General features: G+C 40.6%; 2 protein-coding genes across 4 annotated transcripts in view; both read right to left on the reverse strand.

The window, feature by feature from the left end:
• The window catches only part of LOC145480940 (dystrophin-like), a 71,875-nt gene extending 44,666 nt beyond the window's left edge, over nucleotides 1–27,209 (reverse strand). For 2 of the 3 annotated variants that reach the window (XM_081459283.1, XM_081459285.1), the window contains exons 1-25: nucleotides 26,870–27,209; nucleotides 26,511–26,710; nucleotides 23,860–23,921; nucleotides 22,780–22,875; nucleotides 21,704–21,781; nucleotides 21,201–21,293; nucleotides 14,622–14,713; nucleotides 13,991–14,071; nucleotides 13,295–13,410; nucleotides 12,306–12,619; nucleotides 11,715–11,930; nucleotides 10,586–10,767; nucleotides 9,614–9,758; nucleotides 8,859–9,025; nucleotides 8,621–8,783; nucleotides 7,984–8,166; nucleotides 7,114–7,275; nucleotides 6,092–6,424; nucleotides 5,049–5,372; nucleotides 4,076–4,252; nucleotides 3,302–3,451; nucleotides 2,479–2,805; nucleotides 1,824–2,144; nucleotides 1,132–1,257; nucleotides 231–413 (exon numbers count right to left, since the gene is read on the reverse strand). In XM_081459283.1, the coding sequence (XP_081315409.1) occupies nucleotides 231–413; nucleotides 1,132–1,257; nucleotides 1,824–2,144; nucleotides 2,479–2,805; nucleotides 3,302–3,451; nucleotides 4,076–4,252; nucleotides 5,049–5,372; nucleotides 6,092–6,424; nucleotides 7,114–7,275; nucleotides 7,984–8,166; nucleotides 8,621–8,783; nucleotides 8,859–9,025; nucleotides 9,614–9,758; nucleotides 10,586–10,767; nucleotides 11,715–11,930; nucleotides 12,306–12,619; nucleotides 13,295–13,410; nucleotides 13,991–14,071; nucleotides 14,622–14,713; nucleotides 21,201–21,293; nucleotides 21,704–21,781; nucleotides 22,780–22,875; nucleotides 23,860–23,921; nucleotides 26,511–26,571 (4,152 nt within the window). In that variant the 5' untranslated portion in view covers nucleotides 26,572–26,710; nucleotides 26,870–27,209. The remainder of the gene's footprint in view (nucleotides 1–230; nucleotides 414–1,131; nucleotides 1,258–1,823; nucleotides 2,145–2,478; nucleotides 2,806–3,301; nucleotides 3,452–4,075; nucleotides 4,253–5,048; nucleotides 5,373–6,091; nucleotides 6,425–7,113; nucleotides 7,276–7,983; nucleotides 8,167–8,620; nucleotides 8,784–8,858; nucleotides 9,026–9,613; nucleotides 9,759–10,585; nucleotides 10,768–11,714; nucleotides 11,931–12,305; nucleotides 12,620–13,294; nucleotides 13,411–13,990; nucleotides 14,072–14,621; nucleotides 14,714–21,200; nucleotides 21,294–21,703; nucleotides 21,782–22,779; nucleotides 22,876–23,859; nucleotides 23,922–26,510; nucleotides 26,711–26,869) is intronic. The other variant, XM_081459284.1, reaches the window with a different exon arrangement.
• LOC145480954 (cannabinoid receptor 2-like) lies at nucleotides 17,333–21,194 on the reverse strand. Its single transcript, XM_081459305.1, has one exon. The coding sequence runs from the start codon at nucleotides 18,570–18,572 to the stop codon at nucleotides 17,346–17,348; it is 1,227 nt and encodes a 408-aa protein (XP_081315431.1). The 5' UTR covers nucleotides 18,573–21,194; the 3' UTR covers nucleotides 17,333–17,345.

A 27,209-nucleotide genomic window follows, 5' to 3' on the forward strand; every position in this document is an offset into this window, starting at 1 on the left:
TCGTTAAACCCTAGTCAGCCTCCGCCATTTTCGATGCCATCGAAATTATTGATATTGCACGGTGAAGCGAAATCTTATTGCTTTACAGCAAGTTGTGTATCTGAATGTATGTTTAATTATCTTTCGTAGTTTCACAGTTAGTTCCTTCATTTGGACATTCTATATAAAAGCCTAACTCTCGCAACTAAACAAAAACAAAGGTGTGGCTGACTAGGACCTTTAAAACACACCTTAATTTCTCTCTCGTCCATCTCCTCGTGTTTGGTCAATTTAGAATTGATGAGCACTTCAATCTTGATCACCCACATTCGAATCGTCTCCAGGTCTTTCCTCATCTGCTGTCGCCGCTGTATTTCGCCTTCAAGAACTTGACGAGTTTTATCGACTTTACCACGAACATCAGACCAACGATCCTGAAAGTGATAAACAAGGACAACAAAATCAGCGACGCAGAACGATTTATAACATGCCTGACTCAAGACTACAAAGAAGTGTTCGGGCGCTTGACCAATCATAGGGAGCAAGGAGTCTTATTCGACCGCATTTCCAGCTAAATTCATCACATACTATGGTTGATTACGCACTATAATAGTACAGTGAATTTCGCCGGAAATACACCTTCCATGCTCCCTTTGGTCAAATGTCTACAAAAAGCGCGCGAGGAAGCTTTTGGCATCCAAGGGCGCTGCAGCTTTTTTGTTTATTTGTTTGTTTGTTTTGTTTTTTTGTCATTTGATATATTTACAAAATATCAACGTATAAGGCAAGGAAGCGCAGGGAAGCCAATAAGGCTTATGTAATAGACTACCTTAAAGATACCCAAGAATTAACAAAAGAATAAAAATGCTGTCATCGGCACACAAAATGATAATAACTTAGGATAAAAAGTAGTTACGTAAAGCTAAACCCGCAAATGCGCAAAAGCAAAGGAAGACCAAGTAAAGCGAAAAAAGCGCACGAAGAGAAAATATACTTACACCAAGAAAGAGACCTTAGTTTAGAGGTGAACACAGCAATACTGAAGGCATTTTGAGTGAGCTTCAGTACTGTAAGAATTGAATAATAACTTTCGCGCAAAACCATTTATCTTATCATATTAGTCATATTTGAGGTGATTTGCATGATCTTCACCTCATAATCATCTAGGTCTTTCCTGATTATCGATACAGCGATTCTCTTGCTCATCAGCTGCCTGGCGAGATCTGGAACCGAGCCAGGGCCGCTTTCTTTAATGGCTGCCACGTGACGGTTTAGATTCTAAAATCAAGACAAAAGTGTTACGTTACAATCACACAACCAGAGTGTCAGGATCCAGTAGTATGAATACTTAACACTAGAAATTCTAATAATTCTAGTAATTCGTTTACGTCCAAGGCAATTTGATACCACTTGATCAAAGTCCAGACCTTTCGCAGAAATTAAGTTTATTTTTCTCACAGTTTTCCAGGCCTGGTAAACCAATGAGAAGACTTCCAGCGTGTCTCTGCACAAACCCTCTACTTGGTTTCCATTCCGTTAATAAATTAAATAAAGGAATAAATTACAATATTTAGGGAGGAAGCCACATCAGCCTTAGCTGGTTTTCATTCGGGTCCTCTATCCTGGTCGAATTGGAATTTGGAGATGTTGGTTTTTGTGGAGGGAGGGAAACCGGAGAACCCGGAGGAAAACCCTCGATGAAAGGCGAGAACCAACAACAAACTCAACCTACATATGGCACCGGGCCGGAATGAAACCCGGGCCACAGCAGTGGGAGGGGAGCGGTCTCACCACTACGCCATCTCTACTCCCCATACAGTTGATAATCCATATTGTTTTCATACCCTTAAAGCATCGTCCAGTTCGGCCTCAGTTCCCTCAAGCACGTAATAGCTCTTCTCCACTACACGATCGATGTCGCCCATCTGCTTGTAATCCCGCTCCGTCAACACGTGAAACTGCTCCAGCTCTAACTGCGTCTGCTTGAACTCATGTTGCCGCTGTGCAACCTTGGTCTTCAGTCGGTTCCAGTCTCCGTTCAACTTTTTCAGGTTTTCCTTCAAGAGGGCGGGGCTTCCCTGTTTTGTGTTGTCAATCATTTGATTGGCAGTTGTGTTGATTCGCACCACGACTGGGGCGCGTTTAGAGATATCCTGTTGGAGCTCCTGCAAGGAATGGACAGAGAATATTTACTTGTACCTTTTCGTGGGGAACGTTAAATAAGTTTAAAACTGAAGGCAAAGTATCACTACTAACGAAATGGAAATTCATCGTGATAGAGAAAATACGATTCTTCATTCTCTGCATTCTCGCAATCTGCAATCGATAATTCCACCACATAAGCAAATAGTACTCAACCATATCAAACCAAAAGGGGCAAAGTTAAAAATTATTCCGTCCACAGAACAACACGTTAAGCCACGTCAACTTGTCGTGTCAGGTGAAACTGTCGCGTCAAGTTAACATGTCACGCAATTCCACCCTGTCACGCAACTCTACCTTGTACTGTTCCGTCTTCTCCTTGGTCATTCCTCCACTCGTTATGTCACCCTCATCATCAGCAATTGACCTTTCTACCTGCATGATCCAGTGACTAATCTCTTTCATGTCGTGTGTCAGTTTCTGGTATTTCTCCAGGGAAGCTACCAAATTATCTTTCACTCTCAAAGCTACCCGAACAAGCTCGTCCCAACGCCCGTTCAACTCTTCCAGCTCGTCCTTCAGTTTTCCTGCAAAAACTGGTGCCGCCTTGCTGATCATATATGTACCGGTCTCATTCAATGAATCAAGCTTGCGTTGAAGCTTGGTTACGTCTCCTTGAAGGGCCTGACAATAATAAGAGTGGACAACTATAAGGTGTGAAATTTAACAGATTTTTCGAGTTCTTTCAAACTTTCACGAAAACGTTCAGGACTTCACAGGAAGAAAGAAATACAAACCTATAATATCCAAATTTGTAGAGCTACCTGTTTTATAAATGATTTTGAAACCAACCACGATATACGTGCTTATAACCAATTCAAGACAACGCGTAAACACGTTCGAAAACTGCTCAGTTAAACAAGGCATGTGAGGTTTATTTATTGACTTGAAAATTTGCAGTTTAAAATAATTTGCCAAAATGCAAGAAAGGGACACGGAAAATTTAGTCTGTTCGCAGATCAGTATTGAAACCAGCGGTGTAAAAACATAAATTAAGGCTTCTGGTTTTTGCACTACTGCAAACTTCGCGTTTTGTCAACTGCATTTTTCCCCACTACACAACATGAAGAGTCTTGCCACTTTAGTTGTTCTAGAGATTTACGTACGTGAATGAACTGACCTCACTCTGATCCAATTGAGCTTCTAGTGTTTCCGGATCTCCAGAGGCTGGCTCCTGATCTTTGAGGAAAGCACTTGCATCTGTCATCCATTTGAACAACCCTCGGATCTCTTCAGTAAACTGACGAGTTTGATTTACGGCCTTCGAGACCTGACATGAAAAAAATAAACAGTCACAAACTACCCAAAACATCATTCTACGCTGGTATATTGCAAAAAGACTAAGGCTAGTGGCCCGCAACTGCTGGCGAACAACTACTGCTCCTGTAGGACGAAACTACTACGGGTGTAGGAGTATTTCTACTCCCCCGACCCCTGGACGGGCTACTAGTCCTTCTCAGGAACCCATCGCATTCAATCAGGGTTTCCTAACAGTTTGCCGGTATCTTTTTGCACGCCTGAGTGGAGAGAGGCACTGAGAGTAACATGTCTTCCAAAAAACACAACACGATGACCCTGGGCAGGGCTTGAACTTAGACCGCTCAAACCGGTGTCGAGCACACTCAAGCGCTGCTATCTGGCTTTTCGCTTTGGCGTGCGAGCAAGGTTACGAACAACGTACGTTGCGGAACGAGCGACGTGGTGGAGGGGAGGGCGCGGGGGCTTTTAAAAACTAGACTCGCGCGTCTCTTTTGCCTCCTAGGCCCAAAACGCGAAATCATGCTCGCAGGCTATCAACATCAGGACAATGTAACTTGCAGTGAAAGCGAAAGTGAAAAGGTGCAACAGTCACATGATCTATTTTAACGTGCAAAAAGCTTCATAAGTTTCTTACTTGATTCTGTCGCTTCTCCGCATGGAGATTTATGTCCCTCCATTTATCATTCAGGTCGGAGAGTTTAGATCTCAGCTGTTCTGATCTCTGTCTTGGTAGGGATTTAACAAACTTGTCCCCAGTGCTGTTCAGATAATCCATGTTCCGCTGCTGTTCTGTCATGTTCGACTGTAGTTGCTGTTAAAGAGAAACACGAACGCTCGTTATGTCGTGCGTGATAGCGTCCCTAGATTACAGGAAATCTCAAGGACAATGGTCAGACTTTGCAAGAACAGCACTAGGGTACTTGATAAAAGACAGCAAAACCATTAGCAAGAAAGGATGAAGCCCCGTTCACACTACGCCCGAGGAATTTGAAAACGCAGCTTTATTTCCACGGTTAGGCCTCCCGTCCACACTAATCCGTCACGAAAACGGAGCTTCTCGAAAAAACGCTCTTCAAACCGGAGCAATTTGAAAACGCCGGCTTTGCGTTTTAGTGTGGACAGAAAACATTTTGAAAGCGGAGCTTTTCGAAAACGATGCCATTACAGTAACCATGCGAATTTCCTCAAACACTAATCCAAAATGACCGGTGATTGTTGCGTTTTCAAATTTCTCCGGCGTAGCGCGAACGGAAAATATCTGATGCGTTTTCAGAGTGAAATCACTGTTTTCAAATTTTTCTGGTGTAGTGTGGATGGGGCCTGACTAACGACGGACAAGATGGAAATGGATTAACACTGTTGACGCACTTGTAAACACAAGGCTGAAGTTTGGTGGTGGCGCAAATTGAATCTCTTTCCTAGAGATCACTGCATTCCGTTAATATTTTGGGCAAAACCTTTTCTCATAAACGTCAAACGCTTGCTTCGCAAACGTCAAACGGCCATAATAAGGACTTTTCTGTCTAACCAATCTTTGCGCTCATAACATCATGTTGTTTAACGTGCTAGAAGGTAGCATAAAAAAATAAGATTTCGTGCATGCCAACCTTGTACTTCTGTAGCTGTTCTTCAAGTGAGGCTGTGTCAGTGATGAGAAACTCCGAGCCAAGTTGTGACTCCATGTTTTTAATCTTGAGTAGAACGGCGTCCATCGTGCTAAGAAACTGTTTAGGTGGCCCAGACTCCAGCGCGGCCGTAAGCTGTTTCTGCCTGTTTTCCAAGGTCGTCTGCGCTTTTGACCAGCGGTCGTCAAGGCGCTTCACCCCTGACTGGAGGTGTGGGGTGTGCCTGTCTTCCTTACTCAGGTTGCGTGACAATTCTCGAACCTTGATTAGGGACACCTCGTTGGTGCTCATTTCCTCGAGTTTCACCTTCAGTGGAAACGATTTTCACAATGTCAACTCTGAAATTCTCCTTACTAATCGCGGTATATTCTTATGGTTCTAGTAGAGAGAATATCTCCTTAGAGATCAGTTGCAACTGGGCCATTAAAAGGGTTGCCTTGTCTTTTCAGGTTCATCCCTTAACCTGTCACGTTTCGTTTTGGTTGATTATCACTATTTTGGTGTTTTCTACCTTGGTTAATTGATACTTAGTGAGATTTTCGATTTTCAGGAAATACTGTAAATTCGTAGTGTTAAAGAAATCTAGAGATGGGGCGCGTCAATTCCAAAATGTCTTAATACACTCGAATTTTCTTAGTGCCTTAACAGAAAGATGTATATACGAATCGAGCAAATGGCTTAAAATACTACATCTTAAAGACGACTTGATGGCAGAGCACATAAGACCGTCACCCTTTACATAAATGGCTGCCAATTTAAAATTCTTTTGCATGCATTTGAACTAGCCTCCCTAACTTCAGGTGAGAGTAGAAATTCTTTTGAATTATCAACTTAAAAACGAGGTTAGTAAGGCTAATTTTAATACTTACAAGAGAATTTACCATTAGAAGCCATTTACGAAAAGGGTCTATTGAAAGATTAAGGAACATAAAATCAAGACGCTTCATTCCAACAATCTAATTCCCTCAAAATTGATACAATTCACAATCCTCATGTTTTAGTCGGGAGGTGTGACCTTAACTCACCTTGCATAACTCCAGTTGTGACTTCATTTCGTACTCGTTCTCAGGCACCTCTGCGCTAAACTTGGTCGTGACTCTCTCCACGTCCTTTAACACCGCTTCCAATGTCACCATCAAGTCCTGTACATCCCGCCTTCGACGCGCCAGCTGTGCTTTATGTCTGCGGTCGTCTATCAAGCTTCCGACGGAATTCCAGCGGTCTGAGAAGTTGCTAAGCGACTGTTCAAGAGACACTGGTATGTTGCCTTGGTTACGGCAGTGCTCGATCAACTCTTCTCCTTTCTTCTGCACGGCCGTCACGCTTGGTTTGCGCTGTCTTCTTGCGTTGTCCAGTGACTGAGGGGAGGGGGAAGGAAAGATATTACTGTCAAACTCGGAAGCCAATACAATGTGACAGTTAACAAAATTTAACGGCAAACGTTCGTTAATTTCACTGATACATAGATTCAGCCAAGCCTTAAAGCGGAGCTCCTGATTACATTAAGTGAACCTGGCTTGAGCCTGCGATCCGATCGAAAACTACCTGAGCAGCGGTCGACTTAAATAGCACGTGACCACATATAGTTGGTAAACAGCATTCGCATCCGTCCAGCTTAAAACTCCTAGGTCCCTCCTCAGAAAGAGGCAGCTAAATTTTCTTTTTCTTTTTTTTTTATAACGATTGTTAACTGACCCTTTTTTTTATTTGAACAAGCATCCCTTACTTCACGTACTGTAATACTACACTGCTAAATAAAAATACTGATTGTAGTTAGGTTTACTCCACGAGCAACACTGGAGAACCGACTCGACGCACTACATTAAATTTTCTACTTAAATATAAGACAACTGTCAGAATTTACAGCAGCAAAAATTAATAAAATATCATTTTCCTCTCCTCGCCTACAACTACCCACAAACCCGCTTTCGATTGTTCAAACACTATCAGGTCATCTAATGATTTATTTATCATATTCTTTCGTTAGCTCGTTCGTTCGTTCCTTCAGTGATTCTCGTCATAAAATTCTACAAAACTGAAATGTTACCTCGACAAGTTCGTTCTGCTGAGCCACTTTATCGCTGGTAATGTTCTCGTCATCCAGATTGAACGCGGGAGACTTGAGCAGAGTTTCTGTGTCACTCATCCACTGGGTCTTATCAGCTAAGTCACTGTGAAAATGCTGCAGCTTTAACTCCATACCTTCCAACTGAAAACAAAAACTCACTTTAATATACTGTTGACGTGTAATAGTAATCCACCGTAGGAAAAAAGATGGCGGCTGTACATTTTACCACAATACCTTGCGAATGTAACACAGCCCATAAGGCACAAAGAAACAAGCCACATTTTTACAATATTTGTCCTTGTATTAAGGACATTGTGTATGCTAGGTTTGAAGATTTTATAGCTCTTCTGTACGTTTTTATGAACGTTGTTAAGGTTTTCGTGCGCTAAGAACTATGGGTAAATGTACCAGTCGCCATCTTTTTTTTTTTTTACGGAGGACTGGACCGGGTGGAATACAATTCAGGGAGTAATCGCGTGAGTAATTTCAAAATCGCGCGAGGTCGATTTGAAATTACGAGCACGATTACTCCCTGAGTTGTACAACACGATGACCAATTACTAATTAATCGTATCTGTAACAAATTTCGAAATAAAAAATGTCTTTTGAGAACTCCTTTTGAGCGAAAAAGTCAGTAGCGCTTTTAGGAAACATTAAAAAGGAAGCCACTAAAGCGCGCGTAATTGACGTGGCGTTTCCAATGGATGACTAATCAGAAACCAAGTTAGCATGGATTTGAAGGCAGAGAAATTAAAAAGAAAAAAAAATGGAAAACCAGCAAAAACTTCTGAAGAATCAAAACAAAACTTTTTGCAGCCCTATACGATTGGTTCCACTGTTAACCCTTACCAAGGCTATTCGGCTGGAGACTTCCGTGGTTATTTTGTTCCATCTGTCGTTAAACTCCTCCATTTTCTCTTGAATGTCAGTCACTCCGGGAGAATTCTCCTCCAGATTCTCAGCGACCTTCTCGGCAGCGAGATTGAAAGTTCCAAATGTAGCTTGCTGAGCTTCCATTTCTTGTTCCATGTTCTGTGAACGAAAAATTGTAAAAAATATATTGTTTTGTAATATTTAAAAGGTCAGAGATACAAAACTTCAGGAGGCGACGTAGCCGAGTGGTTAGGGCGACGGACTTGAAATCCGGAGGTCGTGGGTTTAAGTCCGGCTCTGACCACTAAGCTGGAGGTGTTTCTCCGTAGACCCTAGTTCAACTCCTCGGTCATCCTTGTAAATAGCCAACTGCTTTGCCTCCCGCCAGTTGGGATTTTTAAGCCTATTATGTTTAATTGAGATATTTGTTTCTTCCAGTTTAAGTGGCATGCCTGTGAACTAGCTAAATGTACTAAGCGCATTGTCCACTATAAACAACAACAATTGAACATTTGAAATTGGATTTACGAGCAAGCAGCATGGGAGAGAAAGAGAGGAATAAAATTGCACAACAAAATCAAAGGCTTCGCAAAGTATGCTACAGAACTCTTACCGTGAACATTTTGAGAGCTTTCTTGACCACTTCACCATCACCCAAATCAATGTGTTTCATATCTTCAATCTGTGATTCTTTTTCCGACAGCCATTTTGACAGTCTTCTTTCTTCATCCCTGTATTCTTGCCAGCTTTTCAGCACGTCCTGAAGCATGGTCCATCTACGGTGTCAGAAAACAAAACAAATCTTCACCCTCTGTGAAAACTATGAAGCAGACCTGCATTTTTGCTCTCACCTCTGCTCTGTCCACTTGCACACATTCGACCAGCGTTCTCCAAGAACCGCTAGCTGTTCCTCCAGGTCAGCGGTGGCGCTCTCATTGCTGCTATCGTCAACTACAACAACCATATGCGTAAGCGAGTTCACTTGTTGCTGCTGCTTCTCAAGGTCTTCCTGGAAAAACTGTCACGCAACAACATGAATCACGATTAAAGCATAAACATAACTGAAACCAATTCAACATTGCAACACAACAAACGGCTTCAACAATCCCAGCTTAATAAGTTTACCGTACAAAGGCGCTCGTGAACCCTCGAACTATAAGAAGGGAGGAAAGCGATTATTTACGTTGTTAAATGGGTTAGCAGAAAACTATTCGGACAAAAGTGGACGTAAGATCGTCATGCGTATTGAGCCTTATTGACAAAAACTGCTTTGTTTAAGCTTGGTCGATCTTCTGGTTGCCTCATTTACTACGAGGTCTGTAAGAAAAATTTACTGTAAATTAATTCGGATAAGAATGGGGGGAGTGACCACCCTATAATCTGGGGGGAATCAGGTACTGAGGAGAGTGTGAACGGGGGGGAGGGTAGAAGCAGAGAACTCTTGACTACTTTGAACTTTAAAAGATTGTTAGCTTTAAATTACATTATCTGACACACTACACACCTAAGGAGGGACTGCGAAAATACTATAATTCGCGAACAACCACAAACAAGCACAAATTACAACTGGCGCATACAATATTGACAGGGGAATCAAATTTCAAACCTTGTGGTTTTCCACTTGACGCTTTACAGTGTCAAGATCAGATCCAATTGGTTCAGAGCTGTTGATTCTCTGCTCTGCCACTGTCAGCCACTCAGCTAGAGCGTTAATTTGCTTCTGTTGGAGATCCATTAACTGCACGTGAAGTCTGAGAAAGCAAATCATATCATTTAATTTTCAAAGAGAAACGCACATGAAGATCGGACAGTAGAAGTCGTTTTAGTGTGTGGCGAAGACCATAGGTGCCAATACGAGATTAAGAGACTCTTTTGTTTTTCCTGTGCGGAAGGTGTAAAGTACACAGGGTTGTGAAAGAAAGGGCCGCGGTGGCAATAAACAAATTCTTGAAATCATGTATTCTCAGAATTGTTTACAACATCAGGGTAATGACAGGACTAAACCAAAGAATACGGTGCAATGTTGTGGACTTATAAAAACGCGGAGTGTTGCATTCAATGCGTACAACATTGACAACATGATTTCACTGTCTGCAACATTACTGAATACTCGCAACGTGGCAGGCGTTGCCACTTCCTTATGGCTTCAAAAACTGCGCACCGTTTGACCCCTGCTCAAGATTTTAGGCAAACCTTTTGAGGAAGAACTAAATTTTCTTAAATTTTGTCTTGTAGCTCCAGATCACAGCGTGGAGGCAGCGTGGCCGAGTGGTTGGGGCACCGGCTTTGAAATCCGGAGGTCGCGCGACCAAGTCCCGCTCTGACAATTAACCTGGGGTTGTTTCTCGGTAGCCCCGAGTTCAACTCTTCAGCCACGTTTGTAAATAACCAACTGGTCTGCCTCCGGCCAGTTGGAATTTTTAATCATCTTGTATTCATTTGCATTATTTGTTTCACCATCTGTCTCCATTGGCCCTGAAAAGCTTCATTGGGGGGGAGTGGTCAATTAACATATTTATTGTTATGTTATTTTTATCACAAAACCAAATTTCTAAACCTTCGCCATTTCGTTACATACTTGGTCTGCCTGTCCATAGCCGCCATTCTCAAGGCTTCCCATCGATCGTTCAGCGAGATCATTTGTTCTCGAATCTCGTTTTCTTCCTTCTCATTCACAAGCCCTTCGCTTATCAACTGGTTACCAAACTCCAGCACTGCTCCCACGTCCGACTGATGGGAGGTCAGCTCCATCATGAAGTCCTGGAACCGAATAAAATGCAATGGTCAGTGTGTGTAAGCTTACTTGGGTTCACATTTGAGGGTAAAGGTAAAGTCTGCTTACAAGCCAAGTGGCCCATCATAAGGCCATCAGGCTTATCCCGGTTTCTGTAGCATGAAGCGACTAGGAATATTTCTACTCTCCCCTCCCCCCCCCCCCCCACCCTGGATGGAATGCTAGTCCATCGCAGGGTACCCCAGCATTAAGTTCGCCGGTACCCATTTATACACCTGGGTGGAAAGAGGCATTGTGAGAGTAAAGTGTCTTGCCCAAGAACACAACACAATGTTCCCGGCCAGGGCTCGAACCCGAAGTGCTCGATCCGGAGACGGGCGCACCGCGAGGCCACCGCGCCTCGTTCATCAGTCTTATTTGAGGGCAGATTATATATTGAGATACTGTACTTAGAATCGCCTCCAGATTCCTTGTTCTTTCCGCGCCCGTTTCAGGGACTAAGGAGAAAAAACGCTCTGAGAACGAGGTTGCCAGTGCTGTAGGAACTTGAATTTTCACAAAACGTTTTCGATTTCCGCTCAGAAAACAGTTCACGATCCACAGATGTCTTCAATGTTTTAAGTTCCGTTTTCTTTTGAAACAAGGAACTCGAAACTCAACTGGAATTTCAGTAAAGTTCGTTCAAGAAGAGAAAAGGGAACTTGAATTTATCGTACTAAGAAATCCGCCTTCTGACTGATGCCGTCAAGAATTTAATTAGCAGGGGATCGTCTTTCCCCTACAGATTCACCAGTGTCTTAAACTCCCCGAAATGAAAAACTCCTAATCTAACCAAATACGTCAGCGAATTCTTGGAGAAATCGAAATTAATTCCCCACTCTGCTTGCGTCACCGAATGAAATACCGGCATCAGAATAGCCCGACTAATAAATACACGTATAAACAAGCTTAAAATATTACGATATCTATTTACCTCATGTTCATGAAACTGCTTTTTCACAGCATCAACATCATCAGAAATGTTTTCCTGTGATTCCAAAGTCCTTTCTGCCTGTGACAGCCAGTTTAAGACATCTTGCAGGGCAGAATTGTAGTCTTCCCATTCCTTGAAAGAACCGACAGAATCTCGCACGCTGCTTGTTTCACTGACCATGGAATCAGGCCGCTCCGATTCTTGAGTACGCTCCACCTAGAGATGGAACAAATTACAATGCCATGGTTAAAGACATTTCTTTGACAAGTACGCTTCGAGTTCCATTTGTTTTCTATTGGATTTTTAAATTACTCCCGGACGACAACGGCACATAAAAGGCATCGGCTGCATTCACAGTTACATTCTCGATGGAATATTTCAGCCAGGAAGTCGTAGCAATTTTCAAACTGGCCATTTAAAGAGATGTTGTATTGCTGCTCCCATAGTAAGTATGCTGAAACCGATTCTTCTCAGTTCTAAAAATATACTCTCGTCTTTTGTTTTAGTGGGGGGAGGCCTGCTCTATGGGACTGTCCTAAGGAAGGGGCTCTGTGGAGAGGTAGGGTGAACGTAAGTAAACAATAGACTCACTACAGTTGTGATTGCAGAGTGCTGTATAGGCGGTTCCTTCACTGTGGTACTGGTGGTGGTCACGTATCTAACAGGTTCCCTCTCATCATAACCCTTCTTAACGTGTTTCACAGTGTGTTCCGTGTGGTACGTGCTACTAATCGTGCGTTTTGACACGGTATGTGTGTGCTCTGACTTCTCAATTTTGCGTGACGTGCTGGTACTAGTACCATTCCTCTGGACGGTCATGTGTGTCACGCCAGGCGCCAGCTTGTTGTACAAATTCGAAACGTACATCAGGATCGATTTCTTGTCGGGTCTGTCACGAACAACATCTGAGAGAGAAATTTGAATATAACTTAGATGTTGCGCGAACATGTATTATTATGTAATATATTATGCATTATGTATAAATGACTTTTTCTGAAGCAAAAAAAATCAAGTCTGGCTGGCTTTTCATGACCTGTGGATTGTACATGTTAAGACGGATTCCGCACAAAGTTCGAGCAATAAGTGCAAAAATTATTTACTAAAAATCTACTCACAGCACACTAACTTTTTGAATACTATTTAAAACATCTCACTGTAATTCATTTCTCTAGGTGACCCCACGATTAAATCCCCAAACATTCTCGAGAAAGTTAATGTCAAACCTCGTAAAAATGCTCGAGTGAAGCGTGTGTTATTGTGTTTTCAAAAAAGGTCCGTTTTAATTGAAATATGGATAACTTCAAGTTCAATTTTCTCTCGCGGGGTCAGCTTGAGAGCTTAAGTCTTGATAAGATCTTCTTACCTTTAGTCAAAATATAACCATGCTATGACGTTTTTCTTTTAAACTTTATTTTTGCCATTATTGCTCGAACATTCTGCGGAAATCATCTTAATTTTCAAACCAATAAAATTTCAACGAAAACGGATCCACTGTTGTAAAAGTTAGATTTCTTTAATCAACAACCAGTTGATATCTGATTTTGTCAGGAACAGATCTATGATAAATGCCGTATTTGTACCTGAAGGCTCCAGAAGCCGGTCTACATCAAGAAACTGCTCTGCGACGGAGAAAGCATTTTCACAACAATCGATGGGTGTCTTGTCCAGTTGGTCACTGTAGTCAAACAGGTGAGGTCTAGAAAAACACGAAGAAGAATGAAGTGAATCAATGTACAGGCAACAATGACAAATTAAAAATGACTTCAGATCTGGTAAAGGGGAAGGTTAAAATCTCTGTTTACTCACATGTTTACTAGCATGTAATTAACCGTAATCTCCCTCTGTATTGAATGTTCAAGAAATACATTCCCTAGCTTAGCTCTCTGTACCGACTCTGTAGTTACAGCTGTAGTTTGTTTAACAATCCTCTCTTACCTGTTTCTATGTTATTTATCATTTGTCTGTTAGTTTATTTTGCTGGGTATAGTGGTGTTTGTTGTTACCGTTGTTGTGTTTACGTAGTTGTGATTTTTGTTCACATTGTCGTTGTTGTTGTTGTGTCAATGTAGTTGTGCATTGTTGTTGTTATTGTTTTTGTAGGTGTTTCTGATGTCTTTACTGCCTAAAAGCCAAAAAGGGGAAGTTCATTTTGTATAATCTTATACATACTTCGATACATGTACTTCATCGAACGAAAAAACACAAATTGCCAAAAGGTATCTTTCTTCCAATAGAAGTAAAATGCAGGACAGTGTTATATCAGGGGAGCAAGTTACCTGTATCTATGGATCAAAGCATTGAATGCCAGTCCGTCTCTCCAGCTGGTGGTAAAGTTCTTGACCTCCACTCCATCATACCTGAAATAAAATGTACATGATGACTTCACGATATTCACTGTACCATTTGCCATGATTACCGTGACACTTTTCAAACACCAAATAGTGACAATTATGTTACTACACTCTTTGGTCACTCTTTGGTCTTGAAAAAGAGGCTCTTTAGTCCTAAATGCAAAATCCATTGTGTCCTAAATTTAAAATACATTATTATAAACACAATTGTCCTAACGCATAAATCCTGCTTTGAGAATGTCACATTACATCACGAAAATATTCCTCAGATGACATTTTCTGTGTTCAGTCTTGTTAACTTGTTTGCGTTATAATCCGCTGATTGATATTCAAGGCAAGTCGTATGTTGCCTAAATTAACAAAAATAATAAACTAAGACTTGCCCCGGGCAAGCAAAATTTGAGAGCTGCTTGTCCGAAGGGCAAGCTAGAATTCAAGTTCTTTTTTTTTTTCGAGCCCTGAAGAGAACTTAGGATCTGTGTTCTGTACAGCAATGGATCTCTAATATTTAACGTTGAGAATTGAAGATGTAATCATAAATGAAAAGTTAATTCACCCTCTGACTGACTGTCGACACCAAGCCAACAGTTTTTCTTCTGGTGTGTCCGTATCAGAATCCAACATCAGATTCTTCAGCAGCAGTTGCAACTAAGGAACAAAGAGAACAAAATGTTCATCACTGTACAATACTTAATACTTAATGGCTGGTCCCGAGAGGAACAGTGAATTTGGTTCCCGGAGAATCTCGATGTTTCCCGAGACGAAGTCGACGTGCAACAGCAGTCAACATTTCGCGGGTAACAGTGAACTGTTTCCCGTTCAACGTCATAGTTTTCGCAATGTTGCCCGCTCATGGAATTTGGCGGGAAACAGCTTCATTGTTAGATGTCATGTGGCCATGAACTAGCCAATGAATGGGCGCGCTGTAGCGGGAAAAATGCCAGCTATATAACAATGGCAACTGCTTTGCAGCTAAGTGTCCCATGGCGTCTACTGAAACCGGGGCCACCCAGACAAAAACCAATCAGATGGCAAAACTGAGTTTTCGATTAGTACTTTTCCGTGCTTGCCGGGTTTAAGAAGAATTATATCCTGCATTTTCTGTTGGGTCCTTGGTTGGTTTAGAAATTGTTGTGTTACTCTAATTGTGATTTTACATTTATAAGCGTGACAAACTCATTTGATTGACCGTTTTCCACTGTGAACACAAATATCATCTTTACAGTTGTTGTTCAAAATCGTACAATAAGAGATTTTCATTTCACTCAAAGCTGTTTACGAAAATTATTGGACGGAGCTTAGGATGAGAATAGGGAGTTTACGTAACCACGACGGCGACGCCGAGAACAACGTCGACTAAAAAAATTAATTTATATTTTACCTACGAATCACGCAATACTCTTAGTCTTTTACTTTGTTTATCACTCTCATAACTATCACAAAACTAAATCTGGAACACAACGATAAATTTGAAATAGAAATCTAAAAAATTAGATTCATAACGCACGTGCACAGCCATTGCTCTGCTCAGTAAACCTTTTGTTTAGCGACGTTCTCGCTGCCGTTGCCGTCGTGGTTTTCTTAAGCTCCCTGATAACAAACCCACAACCCGACAGGGCTTAGCTCTGGTGATCGAACAAGACGCGGTACTGTCAGACAAGGATGATTTCTTGAATGTTTTCCACGTTATCACATCTCCCTATATTTTCTGTTACCGTTTTGCGATGCCAGTGCGTTTTTGATGATGATTTACAGTATGGCCTAATTTATGGATTCAAAACTCGGTGCAGTGGCCTCGAAATTGCGCTGTTTACAGGCAATTTATTTTCCACGTTCAATGTCTAAAAACCACTTTGAATCAATTTTCAATCGCATCTCGTTTTAAGGCCACGAGGTTCCATCAGACGTCAGAAGTTGTCTTTTTAAGCCAGTATTATTTAAGAAATAGAAAACATCCACATGTATGGCGATCCTTATAGGAATAAATAACAGGTTTGAAGAAAGAGTTGAGCTGAGTCAGCATCATCGACTCACGGAAAAACGAGCTTCTGCGAAGGACGAGAAAAATCTCTCCAAAGAGCAGAAAGGTTAATAACGGAATGAAGGAAATTAACAGGACTGCTGTTAGGATGGAGACGACAGTTTCGGAAAAATTAAAAAGCATTCGAATATCGTGGGAATTTGGAGAAAACATACAGAACAGAAATGAGATCTATGAAAGAGAGAGGAAATTAATGGCTTCCTGAGAGCCAAGTTGCACAAGTGACTTGATTATTTTCCTTTGAAGCATAATTTTTTATTGTATTCAGAAAGATGAAGGCGTTAATTGGTGAGAAATAAAATCAACGGTGACAACTGTTCTCGTATTATATCAGAGAGTGAAATTTAATGCAGTCAGATTAAGTTAATCGACTTCTCTTTACTTAACTGTCTTCCAAATCATTTAATATCTACTTTAAGTTATATAATTTTATTTATTGTTTAGACTTAACTGATCAAGGTAACTACTTGAACTACACACTTTTTCTATGAGAATATTGTTTTTCCAGCCGAGGTTGAATATTCTTATCTTTCTGCCGATTTTAGACTGAAAATATTCCTGTGAATATTCTTAGATTATAGCGTATGACATTCTGTTTTCGAATGTACTTCTTGTCTGGATGGTGTTAAAGTAATTTTAGCCTGATCTGACGCCTCTGGCAGAAATGTTACTAGCATCAAACATACGGCTAGCGCTGTTTTTGTTGGGTTTTGGCTACTTTTACCGTTTAGAGAAAGGAAGAATTTTATATGGTTTAGTTCAAAACATAATTGTTTTGTATTTACAAATTTTCAACACGCTACTATATTCTCGCCAAAATCTCAGCCTCAACCTCAGGTTTATTCTTAAAATATTCATAAAAGTTCGCAAATTTCAGCCTCGATGTTCTTATAAAATAAATTGTTACAGAAAAAAAAAGAGCGTCTGAAGGAAAGCTGTATTAAATGAGCAATATGACAAGAATATTTGCCTCATTTTGCTTAGAAAAAAAAGGTACGCAATGCGTGCATGCATGCTTAGATCTACCTATCTACGGTATTCAAATTTCCGAGACAATAATTTCTTTTTAGGGCTTGCCTTCCTATAAACTAATTGCGATTTAGAGACGGCATTACTGCATTATATTGGCGGCTAGTTTGGAGAAAATATATTCTGGTATTGGGCGGTGACGTGTAGGGACCCGGCTTGAAGATAACTTTGAACTTAAAGATTGTCAGTTTCTTGAGTATGGCTTTTTCTTCACCTTACTGTCGCGCCGCTTCCAACTTGGATTCCAGGCGCTGTTGTAATAGTGATTTTTAGTTGGTGAACATTGACACTCGTTTCGATTCTTGAAGGCGTCGGAAAGGACATACATCTTTCCCGTCTCACTTGCCGATCAGCCCATCCGACATCACTGCTTGCTAGGTTTGCCAAGGTTTTTGATCTTGATCTTGGCACGATGTCGGGACTTTGAACGTTCTCCAACGTCTGGGCAGAGCCAATTCGTCTGTTCTTTCTCTGGGCACTGGCTGCGGGCTTTCTCATCTTTAACATCTCCAAAAATGCGTCTCTGAAGCGGCGATCCCTATAGCAATAAAGAATAGGGTTGAAGAGAGAGTAGAGCTGAGCCAGCATTATTGACCAACGGAAAAACGAGCTTCTGCGGAGTGCGTGAAAAATCTCTCCGAAAAGTAGGAAGGCTAGCGACGGAACGAATGCAATTAACAGGACCGCTGTCAGCATGACTGTCGTTTTGGCACATTTTGTGGCCAACTTAGTTCTGATCAGACAACGGACCTCCCTGATTTTCTCGATTTCCCATTTGCGCACAAAAAGATAAACCTGCAGGTACAAGTAGCCGATAAGTGCCATGCACACAGTTCCCGGGAGAACGCAAGCTATGTCGACGGCTAGAAGATGCTTGTAGTCGACGTCAGCGATTTTCATGATGCTTGGTGTAATGGGTACCAAGGCGGCCAACAGCCAAGCAATCCTTGCAAACTTCTTAACACGGCCTCTGGTAACGATGACTTTGTAATCTGCCCACTTTCGTATCGCCACGTACCTCTCCCAAGCAATTACAGTGAGATGATACACAGACGAGCAGCTGCCGATATACAACACCATGTCGCTCACGAAAGCTATTCCACAAAAAACACCCGCGTTCAAAAACTTGGCAAGAACTAACACATCTGAAGCGATGGTTAACGGCATGGAGACAGCGCCCACTAAGACATTAGCTACAGCCATGCTTGCCATCAGAATGTTAGAGTTGTTTTTTCGCAAGTCTCTTCTCTTTTTTACTGACAAGATCACTAAGATGTTGAGAAGAATGGTAACAGGACAAATGACGATTGTAGTCGCTGCGGTTATCTTGAACAAGGTCGTGTCGCTCATAACCCATACTTGTATTGGTGGGCAGAATAGCTCAGACAGCACTTGGCTTGCAGCGCTGGCAGCTAGATCTGTTCTGTTAGGGTTCATTCTACTGCAGTATCACTTGGCACGAAAGACAAAAATAGATCGACGGATACAAATGACCTTCACCAAAAACTGAGTACTCACTCAGGAGAGGGATTTCGACTTCACGGCCATCTCTCATCGCTAGTTAGAGCCCCACGTCTAGCGTGGTCTAAAATTCCAGGCTAACTGACGAACGCGTTCTTAACCGTCCAATTTGTTTTGGGCAGATGTTTGTGAATGTATCGCTCTAGCACAGCTCTGTTTTGTTTTACAAATGAACGGAAGCGGGGATGACGGAGCTTCTAAATAAGAAAGCTATAACTTTTCAAAAAGAAGAACACATTTGATGTGCGCATATCAAACGAGAAGAAATTTCCTTTTATGATCGGTCTGCAACATAAACTAAGGCCAAGGGACAGAAACAAGGAATAAATTAAAAGCATGCAACCTACGTTTGCAAATTGAAAAGAAGTGCCTGGTCTCAAGTCATTTCAAACAGTTCAACTTTCCAGGCAATGTCACCAAGACATGAGATTTTCCTTGTAAAATAAGCTTTTTTTGGATGTTATTATATTTTCTTCAGTTTAAAAAGGTAATGCTATGTATTGCTATGGAAATACCTTGATAAATTTTTGTTGTTGTTGTTATATTAAAAAGAGAAGAACTGCACAATTTGCTCAATCGACAAAACGTTTCAGAGAGAAATCACACTCAAAACATTAAAAAAGCTTTTGGATATGATCGGATAACGCGGGAATTTTTTTAACTTACAGAACAGAAATGAGGTCTTTGAAAGAGATCGAGAGGATATTAATGGATCCATGAGAGGCAAGTTATTCAAGTGAATTTATTGTTTTCCTTTGAAGATTTGTTCATTGCAAAATTTTTTATTGTATTCAGACAGATGAAGGCGTTAATTGGTGAGAACTAAACTCAGCGGTGACAACTGCTCTCGTATCAAATTCAATGGGAAATGAATTTTGAAACCATCAGACTAAAATCTAAGAAAGAGACAATCAACTTTTCTAAACGCAACTGTTTGCTAATCGATTTAATATGTCCACGGACTCTCTCAAACATCATCAATGCTCGAGTGAAAATATACCACGAAAACAACGTCATGTGGGAAGGTCTCGAAGTGTGACAGTTCGTCAACACGTTGAGTAATAAATCTGTTCTTTTCTCTCTCACAGGAAGGACTTTATCCAATCTGTTTGAAAGGTGGAGGACAGGAGGGTCAACGGCCGTATCGCCCACATCAATTTATGAGGTCTGCCTTAGGGATTGGGTGTAGCGGGAGGAATAATCGCTACTCCTGCAACGATGCCCCCCCCCCCCACCCCCCCCCCAAAACAAATCGCATTAAATGACAACCGTGTAAAAATAAAAATACGCACTGACAACAGGGGCGAAAATTCTTTTGTCAAAAATATCAAATCTATTATTCTACGACTTTGAACAACAACAGTAAAGATGATATTTTGTGTGGCCATACTTTCACAATGAAAAACAATCAATCTAATGCGTTTATCACGCTTGTAAATCTAATATCCAAAGTAAAGAAACACAACATTTTCTAAACCAACCAGCAACCCCATAGAAAGCGCAGCTTATAATTCTTCTTAAACCCACAAGCCCAGGGGGGGAGGATGGACGGATGGACAGGGGTGCTCGTTGTCGTACCTTTTGGGCTAGCTTAACAAAGCGGTTTCGGTAGCCTGGAAAGGTCCACAGCAGGGGCTTTTGTGGTAGCTTTTGGGGTAATGGGAGGCGCGTTGGCCTCATGGTTAGTGCGCTCGTCTCCGGATCGAGCGGTCCGGGTTCGAGCCCTGGCCAGGGACATTGTGTTGTGTTCTTGGGCAAGACACTTTACTCTCACAGTGCCTCTCTCCACCCAGGTGTATAAATGGGTACCGGCGAACTTAATGCTGGGGGTAACCCTGTGATGGACTAGCATCCCATCCAGGGGGAAGTAGAAATACTCCTAGTCGCTTCATGCTACAGAAACCGTGATAAGCTCCGGCCTGATGAGCCACTTGGCTCGCATGCAGACTTTACCTTTACCTTAGGGTATTGAGCCGACAAAAACAAGCAGATAATGTGTTGTCTTAGAATTGGTTCCTCTTAGGGGTAAAAAATTTCAAGCCACGCCCACAAAACAGGATCTTGCCACCCCTTAGGGGTTCTTTTCAAAATTTCCAACAAGTGCCCCCGTCCCTTTCACATGGGAGTCCCCCCAGGCCTGCAAGTATGCAAAAGTACTATTATTTTGAGTTTGACAATTCATTAACCAACACCGTAATCATGTCAGCATCACCAGTCAACAAACAAATTGAGATTCCATTGTTTTGTAACGGACATGTGATTCACTGGATTTATAAATGTTGGAATCTATTGTTTCAGTTTTGCCATCTGATTGGTTTTCATTGTCTGGGTGACCCCAGGTTCAGTAAACGCACTGTAAATTACATATTACACACATTGAGTTACTTTAAAATAATGCCCTCTTCCTCTTGGTAATCTTACATTGTGTATCTCTACCATAATTTCCAGCTGTTTAACTGACAGACACCATCACCTGCCGAATTTTGAACTGTAAATTGAAAAAGTACAGAAGAGCTGTTCACATTGATCCCTTCAATTACATACCTGGAAATGTGAAATGATATACCACATCAGACCCAAAGTCAATTTAGGGTTTCCGTCAACAATGTCATCATTGCTGATGTTCACAGGTCGTACCTGAAAGAATGACAAATATGTCACTTTTTTAGACATGTATGGCTAGCGCAATGAGCGGGCAAGATGAACCAAATCCTACACTGTAATTGGCTACTTGAGCGGACAAGATAGCGCTATCTTGCCCACTCAGGACTACTCAAAGTGTCCCACAGGAAAATTTCCCCCACAAGAATGAAGCTTGTTTGGTCAAGATGGCTGGATTTTAACCTCCTTCTTTTTCTTGCGAGTTTGTGGATCTTGACTCCATCTCAGTCCATAACCACTTGAAGAAAGAACTTGACCAATATCCAGACATCTTGACCTCATGTTGGTCAATGAACCATAAACACTGTGTATGTTCTAGACAAGACTAAGCAAAATCAGTCCTTTGACAAAATTATTGTAAAATAATGTTCAGCACAAGTACTTACGTTGTTTTCTTCCAAAATTCTGAGAGCGTTGTCCACATTGGTCATGAAGTGAACACGAGTACGACCTCTTTCACTTCTCTGAAGAAGAAGAAACATGTACAACACCCCATCAGTTTGTCACTAAAAAGATCTTTTCTCCTGAAGTACTGATTCACAGGTTCTACAAAGCACCACTGAGTGAGCATTTAGCTTATCCAACAGGCAATTATCATTTGACTACAAGTCTAGAATCCTTCACATTTTCATGCTAATTGGCACAACTGTCACTCAAATCCCAGTGTGGTTTGAAAATTTCAATAACAAAGGACAAACAATACAAATTCTGTAGTCAAATGTGCTATTCAGCCAAACGTAAACAACTTAACAGAGTTTCAGTACAAATTTTAAAACTCATTAAAACTCTTTTTTCTGTTAGTTTTGTTGTTTTTTTTGTTTGTTTTTTTTTTTCTGTTTTTGCTTGTTTGTTTTTATTCAATTACTTAATATTTTGGCAAAAAAAATCATTCAATTCCTAAACTTTATAAAAAACGTCTTGATAATTAGAGCAAAACAGTTTATGGTTTAGTTATGTTGTCTACTGAGGGGGGAAATCTGTCAAGGAAACTTGGCAAAGGGTCCAGATTATCATATGGCAAGATACAGTAGTCTTGAGGTCAATCTGAGCATTCTGCTTGGTTCTTTCTTGGTTGGGATTTTGCCATATGGACCATTTCTCTGGGAAAGGTCATGAGCTGTGTTATTTTTGTTTTCGAAAGCCAGCAAATCAAAAAAACAACCATGATCTGAGTGCCTGTCAATAAACTACTTACTAACCTTCAAGTAGCTTGCTCAAGCCATACTGGGAAATATTAGCCCTCAATCATTTTTGTACAGACCTCTCTGTGTCCATACTGCCACAACCTAGGGCCAATATTCCCCAGTATGGCCCTCGTGCTTAGCTAGTAAAAGGTTAATTCTTGCAATGGACTAGCATCCCATCTGTGTACAATACAAAAACTCCTTGATACTTCATGCATTAAAAACTGGGATAAGTACCAGAAAGGGTAGCAAGACTTAAGAAAATGTCTGAAACTCACAATCCTCTTTCCACATAGAATCTCCAGAAGCAGCAAGAGTTTGGTTCCATCCTTCAGATCTTCAAACAAATCCTTGACTTGCTGACCAGTACCAGCCTACAGAAACAGAGGGAGGCCAAAAAGAAAGTTACTGGTGAAAAGTCAGAGTCAACAAAGGCTGAACATGGAGTTGAAGTAGCCCCCAAGTTCAAGGCAAGTGTAATCATGAGTATTAAGGGTGAGAAATACCTTTGGGAGGCAATACAAAACAGTAACATCAGTATTAGAAAACAAAGAACAATTTAATATGGTACTTCTATGATGACATATTATGCATTAATTAACCGTAATTGCAACTGTAACTATAACTGTTCTAAAGCTCTTGGTATAAGCAATTCCCAGATATTGAAGGTAAAAGCGAATTTTTTGAGAAGGCAATAGCAATAACAAAGAGGCCCTGTTCATTCTGGGATCTACACATAAGAATTATAATTGCACACTTATTGAAGGGATAGCACTCTACAAGGCTGGGCGCAAAGGGCAGTTCAGATCTTGCGTATCATGATTTACAAATAAATACTGTACATGTAAGTCACAACAACCATAGACAAGCATTTTGACACAACAGTCGAAAGCTTTGTCTGCATGTTTGAAGAACATTTTGAATTCTAAAGCCCCAGCCAAACGATTGCAACATTTCAAAGCAACATATCACAACATGCCACAAGGTATGTTTGGCCTTCTTATTGCAACAAGCCCCCACTCTACCCCCCCCCCCCCCCTCCCGTTAGCTCAAGTCTGGATCTGCCACTGTAATGCAATCTCTCATCACATTATGCCAGTCCCATTTGCTGAACTTTTACTTGTCAGAAATGTCTGTGCAAATGAGACTGGTTTGAAAGAAGAAAGTTGTACTTATGCAGTGTGTAAAACTAGGAACATGTAGTTGTTCGACTACTTGTAATGTGAATTGAAGACCCCTTTAAAGCTACTGACTTTCAAAAACAGATGTTTAATCAACCAAGACAAGAAGGAAAATAGTCAAGAGACAAAAAATGAGAATGCCACAAAAAGTAAAATTTTACATGAACTATTGATAACCTTTGCTAGTTGTGCATTTATCCACTTTGTAAATGTTTTCTTCTGTGTCCCCTCATGTTCATCTGCGAAACCAGAGAAAGAAACCAATATGAGCATGTGAAATGCAATCATTATATTGTATCTCTGGTAAATTCATCCTTTCTAAATTAATATTACCCCTCAAAAACAATAGGGAAAAGTGAAAGCTGGATTGCATGTTATAAAGTGTAACTGAAGATGCTGTTTGCCCTATGATTGGTCAATAAGATACCTGTTGACTTTTGTATAATGCTCAATGGTACACAGATTGTGTTCCATAACCAAAAGACCACACAGTGAGTAACCATGTGGCACTACACCATCTTGAATGTCAGGAAGACAACTGAAAGCTTGGATCTATGATTATTAAATAGGCTCCCTTTTACAGAGTTGCCTGAGCTGCACTGCTTTAAAAGTAATGCAGGGCATATTAATCCCTTAATCTTCTCTTACAAGCAACTTCTAGCCTTATGATAAACTTAACAGATTTGAGGTCATGGGAATCAAGCACCTGACGGAGAACACGCAGGGTGATCACCCTGAGAAAACATTTTGTATTGTCGTACAACCAAAATAATACCCTGAAGAAAAGTTAACAATAATATAAAGTAAATGGTTATAAAAAAACTTGACATGAACATTATTTTTAAGATCTAGAGCAAATTTTCAATTTATTTAACTCAATTTAACGTATATATTTCTTTGTTTGTCACATAGATGCAAATGATATTACAAGTCTATAGACTGAAGTAAACCCACCACTGTGAAAAAGCTTGCATTTCAAAAAGCACAAATTATAATACTTATTGTATCTACTCATTTTATATAAGTTATACAAATTGCTGCAAGATACATACGGTGACAACCCGAAAATCTGTTAACAACGCCATTTCTTGTGGTTAATAATTTTACAATTTCATTAGCTAGTTCATTGACCCAAATCACTTACCACAAATCACAATTTTCTGCAATGACTCAGCAGAGAAGAGGAAGTTTTAAAATGTTACACTTTGTTGATAAAGCAACAACTTATGAAGACTCTAACTGTTGGGCACAATTCTATGAAGCATGTTAAATCGATTTGTCTTGATTTCCATTATAATTGTGAGACGACAAAATGGTTCTAAAAATTACAGCATATTGTTGCACTCCATGGGGAGTATAACCTGATTTATCCATATAATTTACATTCATATGAACCATTGTCACTCAAACAAATCAGTTTTCAGTTCTCCTGAAAACATTAGAGGCAATCTTGCATGTATTATTATCATAAACATAGAGTATGGCCTTTGCAAAGCATTAAAAATTCCAATGTACCTTTCATGATGAGTTAACTATTTTACAACTTGCCAAAGTGTCAACATTTGAAGGGTGTAAAACAGCAATTCTGCCCTAATTAAATTAATTTTACCACCTGTAACACACAAATTTTGAAGTATTTTGGCTTCCAACTAACGGAAATTGATAACACAAATATTTCACGTCTGGGTCTAAATCACTTTAATTAATCAGCTGAGATGCAAGAGCATTGCAATATAAGCTCATTCATACTTCCCTTGAGAAATATCAAACTGCTGACGTGAAATTCGGCCCGTGAAATGTACAACTTTGTCAATTTCAGCACTTTTAATTTATAACGAGAGCAAGCGAAGTGAAAGCAAGCCACAGGCATTTCTTAAATGTTAAATATTCGAACCTCTTCAGCTTCGCATGGTGGAAATTTGCTGACATTTTCGACACGATAAATTTATCTCTTCGATTTGAAAAGACTGACTTCATTCACGCGTAAGTTACTGTAATTCACGAATTATCAGCATTAACCTTTAAGCAGAACTTAGGATCATAAATGAAGCCAGCTTTTGGACTTAATAATTTATGGAAATGGTGTAACATGTTATGATAACGGCCGACACCAGTCAGAGACTTCATTCAGGAATGAACAAATTTTAAACCTCCCCATATTTTCATTGCCGAGTTGTCGACTACTTTTAAACCTCGAAACATTCGTAGTCCATATTTTCAGTTCAAAGAAAGCTAAGTAAACAAATGAGCACTTTTTCATTCATTTAGGTGTCAAGATGAACAACTCGAACAAGAAATTGCATACAAAACATTTAGCTTTATACGTCAAATCTGATCAACTCAATCGTGAATGTCTGATGCCACAAATCGTAACGAAATTATTCGCTTCGTACAATGTTTTAACCATTCGCTTAACAAATTACGAAAAAATAACCCACGGGAAAAATAAGCGTCATTGTTCACGTTTAAGAAATTTTCTTTGCTGATGACAATTGCGGGATCAATTAATTGTTCGCGGGCAGGCCACCCTTCCTGCCAAAATGCGTATTAAACTGCAATCACACGCCTTCGGTCCTCTCAAAGAGAACAGCTCACAAAATCTTCGACAAATAGAGCGTTTTCCGTTGAGATATTGTACATAAACAAAAGGTCTCTCTGACAGTTGGAAAGCATTTTAGCCCAGCCTTAAAAGGTGCCACCAAAACAAAACGACGCTTTTGAATTAAGTCATGCGATAACGCGAATCACGATGATCGGACAGCTGACATTAAAATGTTCATCAGTAGTCAAATTTCTTCGATGTAACTAGAATAAGCGAGAAATCTTACCTGATCGCGACTTTATTCTCAGCGTGAATGTTCCACTGTCGTCGTCTTGATCGAAATCCATTACCTAATACCTTGTAAAGAAGATAATTTAACAGCAGCTGAAGTTACAGTCGAAATTCTCTCTCAGTAAAGCTTGTAGTAAGGTTACTGTCACTCGCTGGAGATCAATGCATCAACATTTAGGACCACGCATTCCAAAACTGCAGAGGAATACAACAGACACAGGTATAGTTAAATCTTCGTCCTGATATTCACTCAACATGAAAAATCCCGGCTCAATAAACACCAGATAATTTGGAGCAATAAATCTCGCACATTGAAAAGAGCAATCGATATCTGTGAGCGAGTAAGCGCCCAACCTGGTCAAACTTCGGACAACATGCAAACCGAGCTTCCACTGAAGACACGCCAACTTCCTTTGGACGACCGAGCGAAAGAAGAATACCCCGGCAACTACGCGAACATACAGCAATATTCCAAGCACTAGGTGGAGTGCCCCTAAGACACAACACATCAGCGAAGAAGTATTTCCGAAATATTCGCTCATGCGGAGCAAAGACTCAAATGATCTGGACGCGGCAAAAAGAAAGACAATGGGTCAATGTAATCGACCAATGAGATCGTTCGATGGAAAATGACAGGAATGTGTTGAATTTGTAGTCACTTTGGCATCAGAGATACCGTCAAGTGAGGCGAAAC

This window comes from Orbicella franksi, chromosome 3 (genome assembly GCF_964199315.1).
Source record: "Orbicella franksi chromosome 3, jaOrbFran1.1, whole genome shotgun sequence".
Lineage (NCBI taxonomy): Eukaryota > Metazoa > Cnidaria > Anthozoa > Scleractinia > Merulinidae > Orbicella > Orbicella franksi.

Coding starts and splice junctions, on each gene's coding strand:
- LOC145480954 (XM_081459305.1), bottom strand. CDS start 18,572: ATGAACCCTAACAGAACAGATCTAGCTGCCAGCGCTGCAAGCCAAGTG.